Here is a 22,277-nt window from a genome sequence, read left to right on the forward strand (position 1 = left end):
CCTCCCCCAGCACAAGCTGGTTTTGTGAGGCAGTGTGAGGTTTTGCCTTGTCCATTTGAGAATAAAGCTGTCTGGGACTTTTTTGATGCAGTGGACACAGGACTGTATTGGTTTCAGTGAAGCTCAGTGTTGATCACAGCTGAAGCTCGTTCTGCAGGAGCAGAATTCTTTGGCAGATGTTACCTCAGGTAACATTAGTTGAAACACTGTGGTCAGAGGGAAATCTGAACTGAAGAGCTAGCCCAGGACTTGGCCTGGATCTCACACAGCCATAGGTGAAGGCCTTAACTGCACAGATGGTTTCCAGCCTTCTCATTTTTTCACTTGGCTCCTGCTGTTCTCTGCTTTTGCAGAGTGAGATCAGGCCTCTGGATCTTAGTGCTGCCAGCCCGAGGGGCACTGTGTTGGCTGAACAGCTCTGCAATTGCTGATTTATTCATGTTTGGCTTAGCTGTCTGCACTTGGTTGTTGCCACAGGAAGGATTTGAAACCTTCCTTGGTAGACCTCAGTGTCAAGTAGGAAAAGCACATTTGAGAGGCTGTGCAGGGTCTGAGGGCTCATGTGAGGTCTCTCCAGTGTCTCTGTGCCATTCCACATTCCTCCATTCCACAGAAGATCTGTGTTTTTTTTCCCAGGGGGGAATCCTTTCTCTGAACCTTGACTTTCACACATGTTAGTGGTTCTCTTGAAAGTGAATGCTTGCCTCAGTGCTACCTGAGCCTCCAAGCATGGAAGGAGACAGAGGCACGAGATGACAGCTGAGTAGACTTCTCAAGGAGCATCTGTCGTTTCAGATATCACCCAGACTTCCTAAAGTGGATCAGTAACTCAGCAAGTTACAGAGCACTGGGAAACTGCAGTGACATGGACCAAATCCACTCAGCCTTCAGGCTGCCTTGGTCCTGTGCAGCCAAAAGGGAGATTGTGGGCTAGAGAAGCATCTGTGGGGCCTGAGGTTAGTTAGCACAGTGCTCTCAAGGTGCTGCTGCACCTGCCTAGCTGGTGTCCAGTAGCCTTTTGGAGGTGGAAGGTTTCTGGGCAAAGAAACAGGGACCAGGGTTTGGACTTTATTTGGGTCAGGTGGACCACAAATCACAGCAGTCTTGGCTCTCCACAGACCATGCCAGAGGAAAGTCAGTAATGTGCAGCACCAAGTGTTAAGTTTCTCAGTCTGGATTTACAGTTTATTCAGCCCACTTTGTTATTTCAGTGCTGGGTGGCAACCATCAGCTTCAGGGGTGCACCAAAGCCTGGGCTTGTGAGAAACTCCTCAGACCCAAGAGCAGAACAGACTTTCCATGCCTCTGCTACTGAACTGAGCAGAGAATCAGAACCAGTTAGGCACAGATTGAGACTTTCTTTTCCTTCCCTTGTTTGCAGACAGTATCAATTCCAAATCGTGCATGCTGTGGTAGGACAGTGGCAGCAACTCCTGTGCCCTGAGGAAAGCTAGTCCCCTCTGAGTTGCTGTCTGGTAACCATGCTTGTAGGGATTGCTGCTACACAATTCATTAGTACTGCTGCTGGTTTCTCCTTCACTTCTATTAAGTGGTGTTTTCTGTTTGCAGTCTGCTAAATGGTTTGTTGGCTTTAGTTTTGCTCATGTAATAACTGCTGCTTTCCTGCCAGCACCAACTTCACTGCCTGGGGTAAGGATTCTTTGGCTGTTCAAATACAAGTATCAAAAGGTGTCCATTTAATTACAGACCATCTCAGTATAAATGTCCTGTGTGTGCAGAGAGATGGTCTGTTCCCTGCTGCAAATCAGTTTTCCTGCTCTCTGTCCATTTCTGTCAGGAAGAGGTGAGATCTAGGTCCAGCAGCAACAGATCTGGCTTTTCACCCCCTATACATTTATGGAGTTTTGTGGGAAACCCAAATGCTGAGTTGGAAGGAAGCAGCCTGCAAGCAGTGGAATGACACAAGCTTTGTGTCCTGGAGTGTTGTCTCTCCTGGCTGAGTTCCCTCACACTGGTGTGAAATCCCTGTTGGATCCACAAATGTTTAAAAGAAAGTTGAGTTTGTTTTTCAGGGTTTTTCCCCTCAGAAAATCTCCACTAATAGGAATTCATGGGTTTAATCCACCTGCCTGTCTCCATTGCACTGATGCCCTTGGAACTGCTTCTCTTGGGCCAGATTTGATAGAAATTGACCACTGAAAGCTGTTACAGTGAATTATACAGGCAGGTATGAGCACAGAGGATGTTTGTCCTGTTTCTGTAGCAAGCCAGATTCAAAAGACACAATTGATTAAGTATGCCCTTTATTTTATTGATGTTCCAGGGTGGATGGGATAAAAAGCAATGCATGTGTATAAGGCATGGAGCAGGTTCCAGTCAGCAAGCTTGCATGGGATTAAAATGTAGAGCTGAGGACTGGAAGACTTTGTCATCTCTTACTTGTTCCTGTGTGTGCTGTAGTGTTCTGTCACCTGAGTGTTCCTGTCCCACTGCACACAACCATCTACCAGACTCACTCACTATTCTGAAACCCTGTAGTGTGCCTCATTCTTTGTTTTCAACACCTTTGTTCTCTAACAAGGGAAGAAGCTACTCCCAGTAACATGCTGTTTGCATTACTAGTAACTGTGGATCAGTTGGTTGAGAGAAAGAGCATTGCCCAGCTCCCCTTGCTCCCCCATGCAGACCATGTCTGGAGCCACTCTGTACCTCCTCCCACTGCCTGCCTTCCTGCAGAGCTGCTGTGCTATGGCTCTCTCCAAGAGCCTGCAGCATTCCTAGCCCATCCTCTCCATCTCTGACTCCCTCTCCCTGTCAGTGACAGAGGCCTCACGCACTGGTTTTTAGCAATTGCTGTTCCCAGAACTCAGCAGGCTGAAGGGGGTGGAAGGGAGATAAACATCAGAGTTCAACATCCAGACAAACACACAGAGCACACACAATAAATACATCCACCCCCAAATGCAAATACATCAGGAGAGATTCCTTCCTGGGGGCTCAGGGCAGAGCAGGCTGGGGCAGGACAGCAACGTGATGAGGTGAGTGCAGCTGCAGGAGCCGCCTGGGCTCCTGTGACCACTTGGCTCTGTGCAAGCCTCAGAGGGCATGAGCGTGGTTCTACACGCTGTTGCTACAGGACAACTTCACTGCCTCCTGATCTCTTCCACTGTCAAGTGGGAATGCTGTTGGGCATGAAGGTGGTGTGGGCAAGGGCTGGAACACCTGCAGTGCTGCGGAGGCTTGGCTGTGTGGCTTCGGGGCTGTGCTCTGGGGTGACGCTCACCGTTGGTCTCTGTTCCTCTGGCACAGGCTGGTTGCCTTACTGGCTACGCTGTACACTGGGGTGAGCAGCAGCATCGTGCTGCAGAAAATGTATGGGAGGATCACATCCCCCAACTTCCCAAATGTTTACCCAAACCACAAGGAGAGAATCTGGAATATTACTGTTGCCAAGGGCTACTGTGTCCGCATCTACTTCACCCATTTCAACCTGGAGCCGTCCTACCGCTGTGGCTACGATTATGTGAAGGTATGTGAGGGCTGGCTCATTCAAAACTGTGGAGATGTGACCCTGGACACGTGCAGGACCAACGTTACTGCTGTAAGCACCTGACTCTAGTCTGCCACTAAACTTCAGGCTCAGCTGATTTCTAAATGATGTGTTTATTGAGGCCCACAGGCCGGGAAGTAGAACTGGTTGTCATGTTGGAACATCTGATACTTGAGTTGTTTGTGCTCAGAAAATCCTGCTGGTCCCCTCTTGTGAAGCAAAAAGGTTTGAAATTCTGCCCAAAACAACCTTTGAGCTTCGTTTTGCTGAAGCTACACCGTGTGTTTAAATGAACAAGCGCTTTACAGAGTGTGAAGGTGTGAGCGGTACGGCCTGAACACGGCCCTGTCAGCCTGCCTAAACCTGTGCCGTGTCTGCCAGCTGATGTGAGAAACAACCTCAGCAAAGGAAACAAAGATACTGTCCTGGGGAAGGGTTTGGGTGATCAGTGGTGTCCTTGAAAGGTTTGTACTCCCCAGGCTCTGGTGTAAGTGGCCCTGTGGCTGATTCAGGGCCGTGCGTGGGCCTGATGTGCCTTGAAGCGGGAGCTGTGTGCATGGGGAGCCTGCAAAGTCTGACGGAGTCTGAGGGAACCGAGTTGGGCAGCCTCGTTGCCACTTAGGAAGATCTCATTTCCGTGGTTTCACGTTTGCTCCTGTTCCCCAGACCTGTGGTGTTCTTTGTGTCATTTGCTTGGGGCAGGACAGTGCTCGTTTCTGGGAGGCCTGTAGCACACAGCTCTACCACTACCCATGTACAGCACGAACCCCACAGATCAGAACGTTCCTCTTGTACTAAAAACACAGACAAAGGAAGAGCTGTACCTATAACAGTGAATCATAGAGCAAGTGAGCCCCCAAAGAGAGCTTTTTCTCTACTTTTGAATTTGCCAGGTGTGAAAGCTTTTCACCCCAGTTGTCTCTGAGCTCACCAAGGTCTGATTGTCACGGGAGGTGCCAAGTTAACAGGAGCATTATAAACCAAAGTGTGCTGGTAGCTCAGGTTGGCATCACAGCTTTATGTGGGCCATCTGAAAGGGAAAATGGAGACAAAAGTATGGGCTTACATCACAGAGAGTAGGAGAAACCTCTTTCACCTGACTCTGGATGTGGACTGACCTCCAGAAGCATCTTTGGAGAGCATCCAAGCCTCCTTTCTCACATCATTCAACACATGCTTTCCAAGCCATGGCTGCAGGTTAGGAAGAGCAAAGCTCTGTTCACCTGGTAGATTTGTCTGCCTGTTTTGCAGCTGAGCTCTGGTGGGAAGACCTTGGCCTCGCTGTGTGGGAAGGACAGTACAGACACTGAGGAGGCTCCAGGCAACAGGACGTACATCTCCACTGACAACCACCTCACGGTAGTGTTTCGGTCTGATTACTCCAACGAGAAACCCTTCACGGGCTTTGAGGCCTTTTATGCTGCTGAAGGTAAGAGACAGCTCCTCTTGTAGGTGGGAGACACAGCTGTGGTGGGGCTGGTGCTGCCCTGTGGCTGCTGGTGTCAGGTGGCAGAGTGTGATCTTGTTGTGCAGAAGCAGATGGGCACAGCAGTCAAAGGCAAACAAGCCAGCTCCACAAAACCCTGAGGAAGTGGTAGTGAAGGGTGTTGGTTGCCTGGTTCTGTGCTTCACCCATTAGATATCGATGAGTGCAAACAGCTGTTTGATGGTGAACCCCTCTGCAGTCATCACTGTCACAACTACCTGGGGGGCTACTATTGCAGCTGTCGGGTTGGCTACACGCTGCATGAAAACAAGAGGACGTGCACAGGTGAGCTCTTGCTAGTTCAGGGGATACTCCCCTACCTACAGCATCCCCTGTAGTCCTGGCACTAGCACTGAGGTGAAAGCTGTGGGCTTTTGTTGTTTTCAGTATTCCCTGCGTGTCTGGTGCAGCTGGAAGAAGGTACAGGGAGGCCCCTGTACAAAAGTCTCTGTGCACCACCTTCCTGGGATGAGGCCAAAAGCTGCCCCTTAGATTTTTTTGTCTAAGCAGGCTGATTTTGACAGGCTCTTTTTTCTTTTCTCCTTTATTTTCCAGCGTGAGATAATGAAACTTCTCCTGGCTTAGGCAGAGATGGAGACAGATGTGCTGGGAAGAGCTGGTTTGCCCTCCCTCCTCACCTGCCTGTTGCAGTCTGCCCAAGGGCTGCAGGCTTCTCTTCCTCTGTGACTTGTATGTCTTGGTTCCTTGCCTTTCAGACCTGCCTCCTGCAGACAATAAAGAGGCTGTTCCTTGTTGAAAGCTGATGGCAGCCTCTGGAACATTCATTTTCCTGCATTTCCCATGTGTCACTAGGGAAGAAAAAGAAGGTAGATAAGGCAGGAGCTGTTAAGAGAGAAACTGCTGTGAAAGGCCCCTGAGCTACCTGAAGACTCTTGAATTTCTTGTTCAGCTCTTCCTTGACCTTCCATAGCTCTTAAACTGCAACAAGACTATGAACCTCATGTTTCTTCCCTAGTGTTCTTCTTAGATATGCTCTTGTCTGCACCCAGACTTGTAGGTTGAAGCTGTTTATATTCAGAGCCTGTTCACTGTTTGCGAAGGTTTGAATCTGGAGGAAACACGATGATTATCCAAGAGGTTAACAAGTCAGAGCTGAGCAGCTGAAGGTGAACTGCTGAAGACAAAACAAGGTTGTGTTTAAAAAGCTTGAGGGATTAAGGAGCATTAGTTGATCAGCATGTCCTTATTTCTGCAATTCATCAGGAGTTGCTTTTCATTGTAGTGGATGGGGCTGAGTTTCTCCACCCCCATCTCTGCTCCTTAGTGCCTGGAGTGAACAGGGCAGGAACCCTTTTCAAAGTGAGCATGGGAGGGACAGAGTCTTGCAGACAGGTCACTGCATTTGCACATTTCTGTCTTATCTTGGGCAAGTCACTTGATAGCAGCTTCCAACATCCCACCTGCAACATCAGGTCAGTGCTGAAGAAGGTAGGTGCTGCAGAGAACTGGTTTGGGGATAGAGAGGCTGTGCAAGCACTTACCAAGGCTTACTCCTGCTCTATTTAATCTTGTTCAGAAGCTGTTTCATGGTCACAGTGAATTGTGATCAAAGCAGCTTGAAATTTTGTCATGGCTTGGTGATAGAATTTACAACCCACCTTCCATTGGAGACCTAATGAGCCAACCACGATGGACTCGCAGGTTTTGAGGGGGTGGTTGTTCAGAGTTCAAGCCTCTGGCAAACAGCTCACTGTGATTCTAATAAAAATATGGGCTATGTGTAATTGATCACTCTCTGGACAGCTCTAAAGCTGGGACTGAGAAGCCAGGGGACAGCATTTCTGCTGGCAGATGTTAAAATATAATTCCATCCTTTTTGTGCTGGTTGGTTTATGACTTTCTGCCTTGCAGACTTATGGGAAAAATACTGCCCTGACACAGGGAACTCCCAGCAGCCACAGCCAGGAGATACTGGGAGAAAAGCAAGGTCCAGTCTAAGCCTTTTCAGCTTCAAGCTGCAAATTGAAGTAGCAAAGTGTGTTCTGTTGGGTCAGCTGTTTTGGCTGAGCTCATGTGAACTCAGGTCAGGAGAGTTTATTGGGTAAGATGAGTCACATTTTTCCAAACTGCATTATGAAAATCTCACATCAAAACCAGGAAACTGGGCTGAAAGGAGACAGATGTAATGAGGCATGGAGAGTTATTGGTCTCCATCTTTTCTTCTCCTTTAGTCCTTCAAAACAAGGTGAAGGGCAGTTTTCTGAGTTAGTGGGGTGTTAATGGGACACTGTTCTGATTTGTACTGGGGACCCCAGCTCTGTGCAGAGGGGTGGTGCTGGTTTTTGCTACATGAACACAGAAAAATCACTGCCCTTAAGAGCCCCTAGACCAGACTTATGGCACAGCTGTATAAAAGTTTGTCTTAATTTTCATATAACAGCATGTTTCACACATTAATCAGATGCTATTTCATCATCCTGGTTTTATGTTAGACCTGTGGCTTTCAGCCTTTTAATGTCATGTGTCCCTTTGCCCTTTTACTAGTGGAGAAAGTAAACAGCCTGCAGAAACTGGTGGTTGGTGTCTGTGCAGGGATTTTATTTCTCTACATGCATATAGATGTCTGTGTGTGTGTGTTTTACCACATGGTCTTTTCCCCACCATTTCTCTCTTTAATGTTGTTATGCTGAGCTTTACTAACACTCCTTTGAACATACTTTTAGAAGATGATGTGATCATATGGTGAATAGAAGCCGAGGTGCTGCTGCCTCGGAGGTTCTTGTGAGAGAATTTAACCTTATCGACCTGAGTATCCCTTCTCCACACAGTAGATCCCATGCCTCATGGAACAAATGATTTTGTAGGTAATAGGAAAAGATTCTGATGCAGAACTAGCAGAAGGTTGCAGAGTCTGACTTCCCAATGATTTCAGTAGGGAGTTAATGGTGTAAAAATAGTGCTTATTATAATTGTGGCTTGTATGCTTAGGGCAAGGCTTCATGCTGAGTCTTTTTCACACCCAAGGATTTCATATATTCATTCCTATCTCTGCCTATAATTGCCTCCAGACTGCTCCTGTAGGGGCTGTAGAGCTGGGACAGATATTAGCAGCATGAGGAGATTTGAGTTTTTAAGAGAAGAGCTATTTTTTGCATTTCCATGGCTGGGAGCAGCATCCTGCCAAAGCTGCATTTCATTTGGGCTTTGGAGTGTTCCTTAACCTGGGCTTGCAGCAGGTGGGAGGAAGCGTTACAGTGGGACCTTAAAGCCTGGGGAGAGGCAGTGATCTCTGTGTCACTGGCAGTATTTGAAGCAGCACCTGCAGCAGCTCCGGAGAGGTGCTGAAAAACAAAACGTGCTTTATTCTTACCCAGCCATCAAATGCTTCAGTAGTTTGAGGTGCAATCAGTGGAGTTACAGAAACGTGTATTTAGCTGGGAAGGACAAGATAATAACAACTAAGGAGAAACCCCACTTGCTGATAATCCTCTGCAGTGTGACATGAAAGGAAAAGCTTCAGCTCCCGTTGTAGCTCAGCTGATTCCTGCCGATGGAAGGCAGCCTTAGGCTGGATTCAGAGGCAGCCAGAAGCTCCAGGTGAATTAGTCAAGCTCTCTCTGCTGCCTTGGACCAAAAGAGGTGTTGCAAATAGGATTTAAAAACTAGGAGAGTGCTCAGCTTTAACAGAAAAAGCATGTCTAGGTATTTATTAACTGTTTCAGTCTGTGTATCTGTCATCTGTGTTTAGAAACCTAGGGTGATGAATTCAGAGCAGAGCACACACAGATGCTCAGTCACTGTGGTGATGGAGAGGTTCATGTCAAATAAAAGCAGCTGCTCATAACTTTGAGGGAAGATGGCAGAGAAAGATTGTTCTGAATTTACTGCTTGTGCTAAAGGAAACACTTGGTACCCAAGTGCATCATTCCTTCTGTTGTGGTATTGTCGCTGTGCTAAGAGCTACATGAACATAAACCAAAAAGATTCTCCTTTCACCCCTTCCAAGCAAATGCTTTTACCCAAATACTTGCTGCAGCAGCAAGCAGGGCTGTTGCACAGGTGTGGGGTGGGAGCCAGTTGCATTCCCTGAAGTAAAAAGGTTAGAATCTTGGCTAATGAAATCCTTGGTTAGTTAAAGGACAAGAATGTTCATTTTCTCATTCACAACTCAGTCCCTTTCCATTCAAACCTTAAACTGTCTGGTCTGCTTGGTGATAATCTGTAATTAATGACTGGGTAATGGCATTTCTGTTACTGGAGGTGTGTTTGATACACTTCAAAGCCAAACAGCTTCCCTCTTACAGTTAATTCGGTGTCACAATGGTGCGAAGAGATGCACCATTATCAGCCAGTTATCAGCCAGTCCAGCATTCCTCATCAATTAAAGGATTGCTCATACAGCTTTTGCAGCACATCATAAAGCCTTTGTTCCCAGCTGATCAAAGCACCACTTCACAGTGATCAGATGCTGTCAACAAGCAGAGATCCTCCGGGCACTTGTGGCTGTTCCTTCTTGCTTCTCTTCAGCAGGGAGCATTTGTGGCTCCAACTGTGGCAGGAGAGGCACAGCTGGTTTTGCTCAGAGAGAACAATTACATTCTGAATGTCTGACAACAAAGGCATTAAAAAGAAAGGGCTGCATTCAGAGGCTTCTGGAATTCAGGAGCTGATAGTTAATCCTACCACTCTACACACACAGTCAAGCTGCAAATTTAACACCTGGGAGTGTTTCTGAGGAGCTTCCAGCTACCACCCTTACTCCTGACCTCCAGCCCTGCCACTGTCCTGAGTGGTGCTTTCTCATGTCCTTCCCTGCACTGCTCTCAGGCAGAAGTGCTGGACCAAGCTCCTGCTCCTGCCACAACACAAAGGGCAGTTTTCTCAGCAGTGACAAATGCCCCCCAGGTGAAATATGTCAGACCAGCTTCATCTACCAGCTAGGTAGATACATGGCTCTGAAGCTTTCCCAAAGGGATAGAGAGGATCCTATGACCCAGCTGAGTTAATACAGCCCTGACCCTCATGTCTCTTGTCTTTTTCCCCCAGCCCACTGTCAAGAATCGAGTTTTTGCTGAAACAATTGGAGAAACCCCCAGCCCTGACTTTCCAACAGCACCTCCCAGGCTCAGCTCCTGCAGCTGATATCCAGGTATCCTCATCACTCTGGAGTTCACGGAGATCTTGCGTGCAGAGACATACCCAGCAACGTTGTGCCTCTGGGAGGTAGGATGAGGTTTGTTGCATTTCATCACAGCTTTTGTGTGGCAGGCCCAGTTCTTTTACTGCTTTTTCAACCTGTGTTTTGCTGTGTGGGCAGTTTCATCTCCCTGTATTTCTCACTGGTCATTGCTGCTTCTCCTCCCTTCATTTCTGTTACATTGTTTTGCTTTGTTTTTGTTTCAACACCTTCCTCTTCTGGGATGTTCATCAAAACCAAGCTCACATGTGTGAGGACTTGATAGATTTCATCACAACCTCTGCCCTTATCACAGATCAGGGCTGCTGGGGGAGTGCAGTTTGCTTATCTATGAAATGGATCCAGTGATCCCTTCCCAGGAATTCCATAGCACTCCTGGTGCTTGGGGAAGAGGCAGCTGCAAGTTACCAGAGTGATGAGCCATCACTCAAACCACCTGCCTGTGCAAGAAAGGACCATTCCAGTTCAGGGGATTAAAAGCAGTTTGTGTTAAAATGTGTTTGTTCTTCTGTAAGCCTCATGGGGGAAGAAGTAAGGGCAGTTTGTTTGCCTTCTCTCCTTCTTTTCAGGTTAAAACACTCAAAAAGCAACTGGGCCTGTTCTGTGGGAAGGCTTTGCTTGTAGAAACTGTCACACAGGCTGGTGCTGTGAATATTACCTCTAGGACTGATATCTCAGGAGAACAAGGTGGGAGGCAAATGAGCCCCCCTGTTTAGTTCTCCAGTCCAAGCCTTTCCCAGAACTCCACCCTGGAAAGGCCTGAGTGGTGCCCAGGTGGCAGCTTCACGCTGGCTTTCCAGGAGTGTACCCAGCAAACGATGGAGCCACCAGGTACTGTACTTATGAAGCAAATCTCCAGAATTCCAGCTGATCTTACACTTCAGCTCGGGTCAGGGCACATGATTTTATGCTGGGGAACAGTTTTGTCGAGTCATCAAGAGCTCTGAGGCTCTCGTTTAGGCAGCAGCAGTGCTGGGCCAGTCCTGCCAGCGTGGCACCGCAGGAACTCCTGCACCGTGTGTCCTGTTCTCGGTAGCTGTAATTCTGTGTCCACGCGAGCCAAACAGTGTAGAGAAAGGCTGGTTTCTCCCCCGTAAGAGCCTTGATCGGTCAGGCGGGAGCTGGCTGCTGGGGGCAGTGTGCGCTCCCGGCTGGGTGCAGCTTTGCCGTGTCGCGGTGCTGAAGCTCCATCGCCCGGTCACACGGCAGCGCTGCAGGCGCGGGGCGCTCCGGGTGCCCGCCGGGACACTGGCAGCCCTCTTGCACCGCCTTTCTCATCAGCACGTAGGTGCCTCTTCTCATGAACAACTTGCGTTGCTCAGTACACTGTGTTTGTCAGCCGCTGTCCTGTTCCACACATCCTCTGTGTGTGTGTGTGGCCATGCTGGTGCTCTTTGAGCGCTGCTGCTTAGAGAGTTGCTTGTAGTTAGTGTTGGAAGAACGGGATGATTTTACCAAAGGTTTCACAAGATCAGTGCAGTGAGAATCTTTAATGTTCTGTCATTTGTTGCTACATCTCTCCTGGGAAGTTAAAACTGAAATAGTTGGTCATTCCTGCTCAATGCTGCATTTCAGACTCATTTAGGAACACCCAACTTCCCAGGAGGCAGTTTCAGGAGAAGTTGTAGCTCATATATGCTTCCAGCAAGGCTTTACAGTCACAGTCCGGTGATTGTGCTGTAGGAAGGCCCAGGCTTACCTCAGCAGTTATTTTATAGCCTGTAGTTGTTTATAGTGTATCTGATCTGATAGTTGCACGTTTACTGTTTGTGTAGAAACCCAGGACTGAACTGATGTGAAGGTTAGTGTTCAATGTAAATAGAGGGAAAGCTGTGTGTGTATGGAAACAGCAATGAAGGCTGTGTTCTCAGAGGCCCTTGAAATGCTCTCACTAGCACTGTGTGCCACCCTTAACTAACTGCTGCACAACAAAGGCAGATGACTCTCCAGGTTAACTCATCCACTGGCCTCTGTTATCACCCACATTTAGATACATATGACAATGATACCAGAACCTTTTCTCACTCTGAAAGCAGGACAGCAAAGCAGCAAAGAGATTTTAAGCAAGTCTGGTGGTTGTTTTTCCTTTCTGAGTGAGCAGATAAACATGTCACTGATGCTGGTTTCCTGTCAGTAACCTGCTCTGGGGTAGCACCAGCTGCTTTTGGCCCAGGGTCACTCATTTCAGGGGTCACACTTCAGAACAGTGAGGGCTGCAATTGCTGGTGGACAGGGAGAAGGAGCAGCAAAACTAGAAACGTTACAATAACCACACAGTGGGCACTCCCTGCAGTTTCTGGCCTTACATGTACCTGTTCAGTTGCTCACTCTTCTCCTGTGCCTTGCTCTTGCCCGAGCTCCCTGATGCTGCTTTGCATGGCAGAACAGTGCCAGAAACTCAGGTCAGTTCCCCTTGAAGAGAGAGAAAAAAATGAACCTTTAGTTTGTTCCAGCTCAGTTTTGGAGAATGCAGTGTCAGAAATAACAGGACTGCTGCTTTTAAATTGCTTGGCGTTGGTTTTCTTTAATGTCTGAACTGCTCAATTAGCTACTCTGTGAAAGTACTGCAGATCCCACACTGAGTTTTGGGAGAAACATTGTAAATGAAAAAGAGTAATTGTTCCTCTTATCTTTTAGATTAGAATATCCATATATTCCAATTACCTTAATTTACATTCAGAACAAATACACTCAGTCCTCTGTGCCCAGATCCTGAGCAAAGCTGTCTCTGCCTTGATTACAGAACCTTTGCAGAGGATGTGTGTAACACTGACTAATGAAAATTGTACTCTAAATCAAACGTTCATTTGCAAGCAATTTTACCCTTCCAAAACACTCTAGGAATTACATTTAGAATCATTAAGTTACATTTAATCCACACAAACGTAATAATTCAGTGTCCAGATCTCAGTGTTAACAGCCGCTGCTGCCTTTTGCAGTTGGCGGCGGGCGGGGCGGGGAGGGCGAGCCCAGCCCGGAGCCTTTCCCCGGTGAGTGACGGTAATTACAGGGCAGGCGGGAGTGGGAGGGGGCTCGTTGCTGTGTGACAGCCGCGTCCTGACGGCTGCTGAGGGCGTACATGCAAAGATTAATTGGAGATTTTGAGCAGATGCTGTTTTTACTGTGAGGAAGCCCGGGCAGAAGGGGGGGTGGGGGGTTAATTCTTAAAGGTTACAAAAAAGTGGTGAGCTTTGCCAGTGCCACTGCAGCGGCGGGGCTGGAGCACAGCGGCTCACACACGTTGGCTTACCAGGAAAAGAGGACAGATTGCAAACAAAAGCAAACGTGGAGGTGGGGAAGAGCTGAGAGAGGAGCTTTTCTCTTTTCCTGCTGTGCACTGGGCCAAGTCACAGCCCCAAAGTGGACAGATGTGTGTGCAGATGATTCCCAGCCTGGAAGCCCCTCGTGGGAACAGGTTGGGCTGTGTTGGAGCTGAGGGGGGCAGAGCAGGACCCCAGGGGCTCAGGCTGTTGGGATTACAGCTGAGGGCTGGGACTGTTCTAGGCACTGTGGCTCCAGACAGGGGTCACCCAGCACTGTCCTTGCCCTGAAAGCAGCGTCCTCACTACTCTGTCAAAAACTGAGGTGGTAATTCCAGCTGTCACTCTGATTACAGTAAGAGCTTGTTTATACTTAAGACAGCACCACCAAATGAAGGTGTATTAGGCTTAACAGTTCTGTTTAAACAAAGGAGACAAACCCCAAGTATCCAGACAATACAAATTTAGGGGTTTTGTTCCAGCAACTGTGAAGAGACCTGTACATTTACAAATTGCCACCCACCTACAGCAGCCTTGACTCTGCACTCAGTAAAGTTTCTTTTGTTTTCTTTTAAAGAGCAGTGTGGATTCTATTCAATGAGCACCCATCCAGAAGGAGCAGAGCATTCACTCGCCTCTCCCCAGGGACAGTGGTAAGTGAAGAATTCCAGCAACACCAGAACTAATTAGCAGCAATGTTACCGAAAGTTTTAACCACATTCTGTATCCCCTTAGATACAAAGTGTCTTAGCATCACCTAAACTTCCTCTTTCTCGCATCTCACAGTCAGAATGAGTATTTTGCTGTCTAGAATAATGGAACTGAAAAGGAAATAGCCTTAAAAAAGACTCCAAACACTTCAGGCTATTTTCAACAGAAGTTTATTTGCTCACTTACAAACACTGGAGTATACACAGCAGACAGAAAATGCTACTAGAACTTGGAAATGACTCTGAAATGTCCAGGGATTTTGTTTGGGGGCGAAGGCAGCTAAAATGAGCAGCAGAGACTGCTCAGTGCTGTCAGCCAGCCTGTTAAAACCTAAACCTGGACAATTTCAACAAAATTAAAGCCATGCTAATTACAAAAAACTTACCATGAAGCTCCTTGCAGGGGGTCACTGTTACGCTTTGGAGGTCCAAGAATACCATTTATAAGTGTTACTCAGCAGAAGTAGCTGGTAATAGTGCAAATGCTAAAATGCAAAATTCACAGATGGGACAGTCTGGAGATGATTCTGACTTGGGTGCAAGGAAAAATAACGTAAACCTAAGCGACTTTTTGCAGTGGGATACGAACAGCAGAGTGGTGGGACCACAGGCTGCCTGGCTGGGCTGTTCCAAACCCTTACTCTGGACACTGAGGCCCTGCTGATTTTCTGATACTGCAAGTGGAAAATCCACAGTATTACAGTTTCATCCACTATGTAGGTGGTCTGCTAGTCACAAGCTTCATCTGACATGCAGTAATGAAGATCTGTCTTGAATAAAGGCTGTCAATCTCCCTATTCTGAATGTTCCCAGCTACAGAGTAGTAGTAAAAACTGAGTCACGCTTCAGTAGCTTTCAAGTTCAGGTAGACTAAACAATTCCTCAGGCTTCTTCCCCAGATTCTGCTGAAACACCCTGCTCTTTGTTCAGAAGCTGCTTCTTAGTTGCCACTTCTGCCCCTGTAATGAAGCTCTTTAGATTATGACTTCTTGTCAGTCTTGGTACTTTTGCTAATGCTTTTTTCATCTGACAGTCTTTCCTGTGTCTAGTTCTAAACATGAGTTTATGGCTTTCTCCTGGGCTGGAGGTGTTGCAGAACACTGCTTCCCCTGAGTGGGCCGGCCTACAGGCAAGTTTAACACACATATTCCCCCAGAGGAGATGTTGTGGATAGAAATACATCATGAGAGCAAGTGTCTGTCCCCCTGAACCTGCTCCTAAAAGAATAAGCAAGTAACTTCTCTTGGTACAGAGGCAATCTGGAGGGATCTGCTTACCATTCTAGGTGCGGGCACCCAAACGGGTGGGAACTGGACTCTAGATCTATACGTGTCAGTGCCCAGTGCAAAAAGACTGTGGGTTAAAGTTGGGTGTCGGGGATCGATACAGGATGAGCCGTGGCTCCGCTTGACTTGCCAACTTTTAGAGCATGCTTATCTGAAACAAACTGATTGCTGCACAAGAGCTTTACAGGAGTTCATCTCAAAAGGGTAAAATTAATTAACTGCTATGAATTCTTTGCATTCAGGGCTGCAAAACAAAGACACATATTACTTAAATCAGTTTTATTTAAGAATTTCCTACAGTGACAAATCTTATAAAAAGCATCCAAACACGAAACTGCAGCAAACAGCATTCTTATGGGTATCTTACAGACAGTGGAGCTTCCACCCTGAGGAGGCACACTGAGCTCGCGAGCGACCTCTGCCGCAAGAGTACTGCAAAGCACACCACAAGCTCAATGTTCTCATCACAGACCCCCATCATCTTCAGGTCACATTTACCACACTTACAGATCATTAACAGAAAAAAAAACACACACCATACAGCATTCACAGCAGTTGACAAAGGGAAAAAAAATACAAATATTCATTTCACGTAACACATTCAACTAATTGATTAACTAGGTATAAAACTCACTTAAAGTCTTCCACGTATGGATGTCCTTTGAATGCAATAAACACTCGTACTTTAGTTGCTATCATTGCTCTCCGCACACTCTCTCACCAAAGCCACAGGATCGAGAGACAACTCGCCAAGTAAAATAAAACCCCCTAATGCACCACCGGTCTCTGCACGCGCTCGCTCCTGTATCTCGCACATACCAGCCCTCTCATGCCTCGGCACCACCATCAATCCCACACAAGGTTTCAAAAGTTCAAACAGCCTTCTGGTTCCATCTCACAGCCTTGCGTTCACAGCGTTGATACGACTCCATGAAATAAAGAGTAGCGGATAAAAATGGAACACCCACCGTCTAAGACGCAGCATGTGCGGTGTGATGAAGTATTCTTGGATGAGAAAGCATGTAGACAGAAGTACTCCTAAGGCAGAATATTTACAGCACTGCTTTTCAATGAAGTGCTTCTTCCATACACATTTGAAATGAGATGAACTGCGGAGATTAAATGAAGCCTTCATATCGTACTTTAGTATGGAGGGGAGACAGCGTTAAAAGAAAAACCAAAACACAAACCACAAACAGAACAGAAAGGACATCGTGTTCTCCAGCTGGGGCACTGGGACAGGCTCACGGTGGGATCAAATTAAAAACAACAGGGAGAGAATGCTGTTTCTGACCAGTGGTTTCCACTTGGACATGCAAAGAATTCAGGTAAAGGATTACAGGAGAAACCCTTCCTATGGGCTGTAGTGTTAGTTCCCCTGTCGGGCACACAGCAGGCCGCTTCAAACATTCCCAACGCCAACCAGATCGGTAACAAAACTTAGAAAACTCCTTTTACCTTTTTCTTTTCTTTTTCCTTTTTTTTCCTTTTTCTTTTTTGTCGATTTTTTTGTTTTTGTAAAAAAGAAAAATGTCAAAAATACTGACTATCCTGCACACGGACCAGAGGGAGCTGCAAATCCCGCTGTAGATGGCATTTACAGTATACTTACCAGCAGTTAGAAAAATCTGCTTTCCCACCAGCGAGCACCGAGAGCCCACTGCCACTACATTCCCCAGCCCGAGGATTTGGAATCCATGCTCGAACCAAAGCCTCCGTTAAACCCGCTGCTGGAGCCCGCGTTGGACGCCGACCCCCAGCCTATGGCTGCCCCCGAGTTGGAGCCGCCGTAGGAGTTATTGCCTGAGCTAAAGCCCTGGTTCTGCTCCCGCTGCATGTTGCCTTGAGGCTGGTTGTTGCCCGAGGGCCCCGACTGGTTCTGCTGACTAGCCAGCATGCCCATCATGCCCCAGCTGCTCTGCAGCGCTGCCTGCGCCGCTGCCATCATGGCAGGGTTGATGCTGAAGGCTCCGAAGTTCATCCCGCCCCCCATGTTGCTGCCCTGGTTGTTACCCAGCCCTCCCCCACCGCCTCTGCTGTTGCCAAACCCCCCTTGGTTCCCAAAGCCTCCTGGATTACCACCAAATCTTCCACCTCTCTCTAACTGCCTATTGCTATTGTGCTTAGGCTCAGCATTGGATATATGTACGCTGATTCCTTTAATGATCAAGTCCTCTCCACAAAGAGACTGGGCAACCTATAAAAAACAAGGGATTGATTAAAAGGATGTTATGACTAACGTTTTAAAAATATTAGCAGCATAAGACAAAACACCCCACGTGATTCCAAGCAGATATTTAGCCTGCAAAGGAAGCACACGCACATTCTTCATCCAGGGCCAAGTGTTTTATCTCTGCGTTCGCTACTACAGTAACCACAGTGCAAAGCCCCAGCTGTACAGCAGAACCTGGAGAGTGTAACCGTGGACAGTCCCATGGACAGATCGAGCCCGTACCACTGGCATTCTCCAGACAGTGGACAAGTAAGTGTTCATGTGGAGCTCCAGAAATAATGCTCTATCAAGCTACTGCAAGGCAGGCTGTCGAAATGTGAACTGAAGACTATTCTAAGACATACCTGATCATCTGCAAACGTAACAAAGGCAAAAGCTCGGAAGGGTTTAGGAATGAAGACATCTACCACTTCTCCATACTGGGCAAAGAACTGTCGGAGTTCATCTGCCGTCATGTCCTCGGTGCAGCGCCCAACAAACACTTTCCTGCTACGCAAAGGCTCGTCAGGACTTTGCTGGAGGGAGTTGAAGAGAAAAGCAAAATGAATCACAACTGTCCCTGAGAACTGAGCTAGGTTACGATAAAGGCCCCTTTCAGTCGAGCGTGTTCTGAGGACTAGAGCGCAAGGAAGTCTGAGACTCCGAGCTGAAGACTAAAACATGTGAAAAGTTCAGCTGAGAGAACCTGCCTGCACCTGCCTGGTACAGGTGAAGTAAAGTCACGGGAGAACGACGAGAGGAGCAATACACCAGAACAGGGAGAGGCCACTGCAGGATGTTTTTGGTAATAGCTCCATATATACACATGGGAAACAGGCAGAAGGTTCAGTTTTGAATTCAACCAAAGACTCATTCCGTCCTTCCCTAGGTGAGCTACTCTGCCTGCTTTATTTGCCATTTATTCATGTAGCACACAAGTTCAGCAGCTACTGCTAAGCATGAAATCACACCATTTTCAGCTTTCCATCTGCACTTCATTCCACCACGTGGCTAGCTCTTCTCCCAGCACTTCCCCTTCACTTCCTGCTCACCCGTCTCCTGTTTTCCTTCCTTCCTCTCCCTTGTCCCATCCACTCACAGACTGAAAAGCCACAGCCCAAGGTGGGTCAGGGATCTGTTCACCTGCACACTGAACACAGCTGCTAGAGAAGAGCACTTTGAGTGTTTGGCAGAAACCAAACTAAATAGGAAAGTACCTTAGAATTGGGAAGTTTGCAGTCACACCACCTTCCATCTATCATGTGCCGCTGAGACATGACCTTCACCTGGGTCTCATAGTCCGTAAACCGAACAAAACCAAACCCTTTTGAGTGGCCGGTTTTAATATCCTTCTTAACCTAGGACAAAAAAAAAGTAAGCAGGCTCTTAAAAAGTTTTGATCATCCTGCTGTATATTCTTACCTTTTCTTACACAAATTACCATAACAGCGTCAAAGCAGGGGCCTGTGACACCGACAAATTAAACTGTTAGCTTGCCTTGAGCCCAAGTGTGACCAAAAATGGGATCTAAATGCTCTGTAGTGTAGTGATGGCAGAGCCAGAGCAGCTCCATGAGCAGTGTGACCACCAAAGGGGCCAACGTGTGCAGCTGCAGGCAGGAGATGTGCAAGACAACTGCATCAGGCTCAGGGAAGATCCTCTCCCAGGAGGGTAACAGCATCACACAGATACATAAACACACACATATTCAGCTACAACAATTAGTAACTGTAATATGAATTAAAAAGCTCTTAAAAATGCTTAAAAATGCATCTATTTCGCTGATCTGCAGGAGTTCCCAATCCCAAATACTCCTGGCCATCTGTACCTGCACAACCCTGCAGCTACAAAGCTCATGGAGCAAAACACAACCTAGGAAGAGACAGGCAGCTTCAGATCTTCTTCAGGTTCATACGGCTGTTTGTTTCTACTGGCTTCACCAGCAGATTGTTTTCTACCTAATGCCCCTCCTTGGAGCTGCAAAAGGGTTTTACCTGCACCATCAGAACTTCTCCAAATGTACTGAAATACTCCTTTAAATCTTGCTCAGTGGTTTTCCAGGGAAGACCCAAAACTATTAAATCCGAGGTCTTCTGTACTGCTCGTTTCACTTTCACAGCTGATGATGCATCTGTTTCATCCATTTTTCTCTTATTATCTGAATGTAAAGAAGCACATTAGACACCATCCTCAACTGGAAATTGCTTCCATTGACTATAAGCTGCATGGTATAAAACTGTGGACCGTGAAGAGAAAAAGGTGCCAGCTGCTAGGAGCTTATTATTAAATACACATCCTAGGAGTGTAAGTTTGCAGTCCTATAAGGATGTCGGGAAGACAGGAATTTTCAACAACAGTTCACTAGCAATTTACTTCCCCTTTTTTTCAGGGGTGAGGTGGGACAGGGTGGCCAGGCTCCTCTTTTTTTTATATGGTACCTCGTGACCAAACCGTGGCTTTGAGAGAAGCATCTGTGAGTACCCACAGATCTCATTACACCTCAGTCTCTGAAGGTCTATGTAAGGCTGTGATCCCTCCAAGGACTTTGTCATGAACGTGCTTGTCTGGGTAGAGTTAAAAATCTGGCAGCGTATCTGAAAGCTCAGTGGGGTCAGATCTACTCTCCCGGACAGCTACAGCAATAAAGTCTCTGAATGCCTGTAAGTCAAAAGGGTTCAACGGTTCTACCATTGCCACGTTCCATTAGCCGTGACTCACACAGACCTCTGGCAAACTTGCGTGAAAAAGCCGAAGGCAGGAAGACAAACGAACCTTTGGGGTAATTAACGACATAGACCAGGTTTCCCCATCCAGCTTCGGGCGCGTGCAGGATGCCCTCCACCAGCCGGACCCCCCGCATGCACTGCGACACCGGGTTCCTGTAGCGCAGCCCGCACGCCCCGGGGAACTGTGCCGTCACCGTGGACAGCAGCACCGTGCCATCGTCCTCCGAGGGGATCTCGATGGGCTCATCGTTCTCGTCCTCCGTCACCCGGATATACTCCGACATCTTCGCGGGAAGTTACTGAAGTACAGGAGGGGGGGGGAAAAGCGGGTATAAGCCATCACCTCGTTTCCCTCGACCTGGGTTTCGTCTCTGGTCTTAAGGCACAAGCCCGTCTGTATTTACTACACGACGTGGCACACCGAAACGCGTTATTCGTGACATTAGTGCCTCGGGCCCTGCCGTGCCGGCGGACACATGGACCAACACCTCTGCAGGCTCCGGGACGGACAGCGGCGGCTCCCCGAGGCACGGAGCGATTTCCCAGGGCCGCCGCGGGCTCTCCCGGCGGAGCCGGTCCCGTGAGGGGCCGGGGGACACATCACCCCTCGGCCTCATCGCCTGCCAAGGCCCGCCCAGGCCTGCGGCCTCCGGGCGCGGGACAGCTCCCCGCAGCCGGCGCGGCCCGTGGCCCCGGCCCGAGAGGCCTCCAGCGCGCCCGCCGCGCCGCGCTCACCGGCCAGGGAAGGAAGCGGCGTGTCCCGGAGCCCCTCGCCGCCGCCGCCGCTCGCCGGCCCGCTGCCCTCCGCTGGCGCCGCACAAAATGGCGGCCGCGGCCCCCCTCAGAGGCCGGGCCGGGCCGCGGGGCGAACCATTCCCAGCGGCGGGGAGAGCGGCAGCAGAGCGCGCCCGGGCACGGCGAGGCTCGGCCGGTCTCCGGCGACGCGTCGCCTGGACGCAGCCGCGGGCTCTGCTCTCGGGACAGGGGCTGTAACAGCCCGCCGAGGCACCGCTCCTTGTGCCGCGCCTCCCCCCCGCCGCGGGGCCGGTGGTACGGCCCCGGCCGCGCCTGCGCGAGGGGCGCTGGCAGCGCGGGGGCTGCCGGGAAGGGGCGGCGGGGCAGGGCGGGAGGCGGCGAGGGGCTCGGGGCTCGGCAGCGCCACCGCGGCGGGACGGGACGGGCGGCTGTGCGCGGCCCAGCACAGCGCTACCGGCACAGCCTCGAGCGCAAGCCGCGGGCCGTGTAAGGCGCCGCTTTGCCGGGAGCGGCCGTCGCTGGGGTGAAGGCGGCAGGTTGTGAGGGGCCGCCGGGCGCGGGTGGCTCACGGGGCCGGCCAGGAGCGGGGACGCGGGGCCTTGTGCCAGCGGCGCTCCCGGCGGAGCCGGCGCCTGCCGGGCAGCCCCGGGACGGGCGGCCCTGGGAAGCGGCTGCCGAGGGATGTGCGGGGAAAGAGCAGTGTGGAGGAAACTCTGTCAAGGGCTGTGATGGCTCACCCTCCCACGCCCGTTACAAGAATGAGCACACATGTCCAAAAAAAGACGATTAAAAACAAAGCCCCCGCCAGAAGCCCCTTGCTCTTTCTGACAGCGCTAACCAACGGAGCAGGTTGTTCAGGGAAGGTGAGGGGTCGCTGTCACTGGGGAGGAGTTTGCCGGGCACGACCTCGGGTGTACCAAGAGCTCTCAGGCAGAAGAGCCTGGATGCATCTCCAAGATCCCTTTTCCACGGACAATGATAACGTTGGAGATGCCAAGTGTGGCGATCACTGCGGTATCTGAGCATCAGCCTGGAAGTGCTGGCGTTTCAGGTTCTCTGTAACGTCAGTGTAGGAGGCAAACCCTCTGACCACAAGACATGAATGAGCTTTACTGGCTGAGGCATGTTGCCACTTGAGTAGCAGCATCCTGCACTTGTCAGGGAGGGCTGAT

General features: G+C 49.1%; 2 protein-coding genes across 2 annotated transcripts; one reads left to right on the forward strand and one right to left on the reverse strand.

Moving 5' to 3' along the window:
* The first annotated feature begins 2,994 nt into the window (after positions 1-2,994).
* Positions 2,995-5,335, forward strand: MASP2 (MBL associated serine protease 2). Its single transcript, XM_010210686.2, has 4 exons — positions 2,995-2,999; positions 3,271-3,490; positions 4,763-4,940; positions 5,151-5,335. Exons 1-4 carry the CDS (start codon positions 2,995-2,997, stop codon positions 5,333-5,335), a joined length of 588 nt encoding a protein of 195 aa, XP_010208988.2.
* Positions 5,336-15,675: 10,340 nt separating this feature from the next.
* Positions 15,676-21,389, reverse strand: TARDBP (TAR DNA binding protein). Its single transcript, XM_062013010.1, has 6 exons — positions 21,085-21,389; positions 20,396-20,648; positions 19,618-19,781; positions 18,841-18,981; positions 17,989-18,159; positions 15,676-17,608 (listed from the first exon to the last, which is right to left on the reverse strand). Exons 2-6 carry the CDS (start codon positions 20,631-20,633, stop codon positions 17,078-17,080), a joined length of 1,245 nt encoding a protein of 414 aa, XP_061868994.1. The 5' UTR covers positions 20,634-20,648; positions 21,085-21,389; the 3' UTR covers positions 15,676-17,077.
* Positions 21,390-22,277: the final 888 nt, after the last annotated feature.

The sequence above is a fragment of the Colius striatus genome, chromosome 21, assembly GCF_028858725.1.
Source record: "Colius striatus isolate bColStr4 chromosome 21, bColStr4.1.hap1, whole genome shotgun sequence".
NCBI lineage: Eukaryota > Metazoa > Chordata > Aves > Coliiformes > Coliidae > Colius > Colius striatus.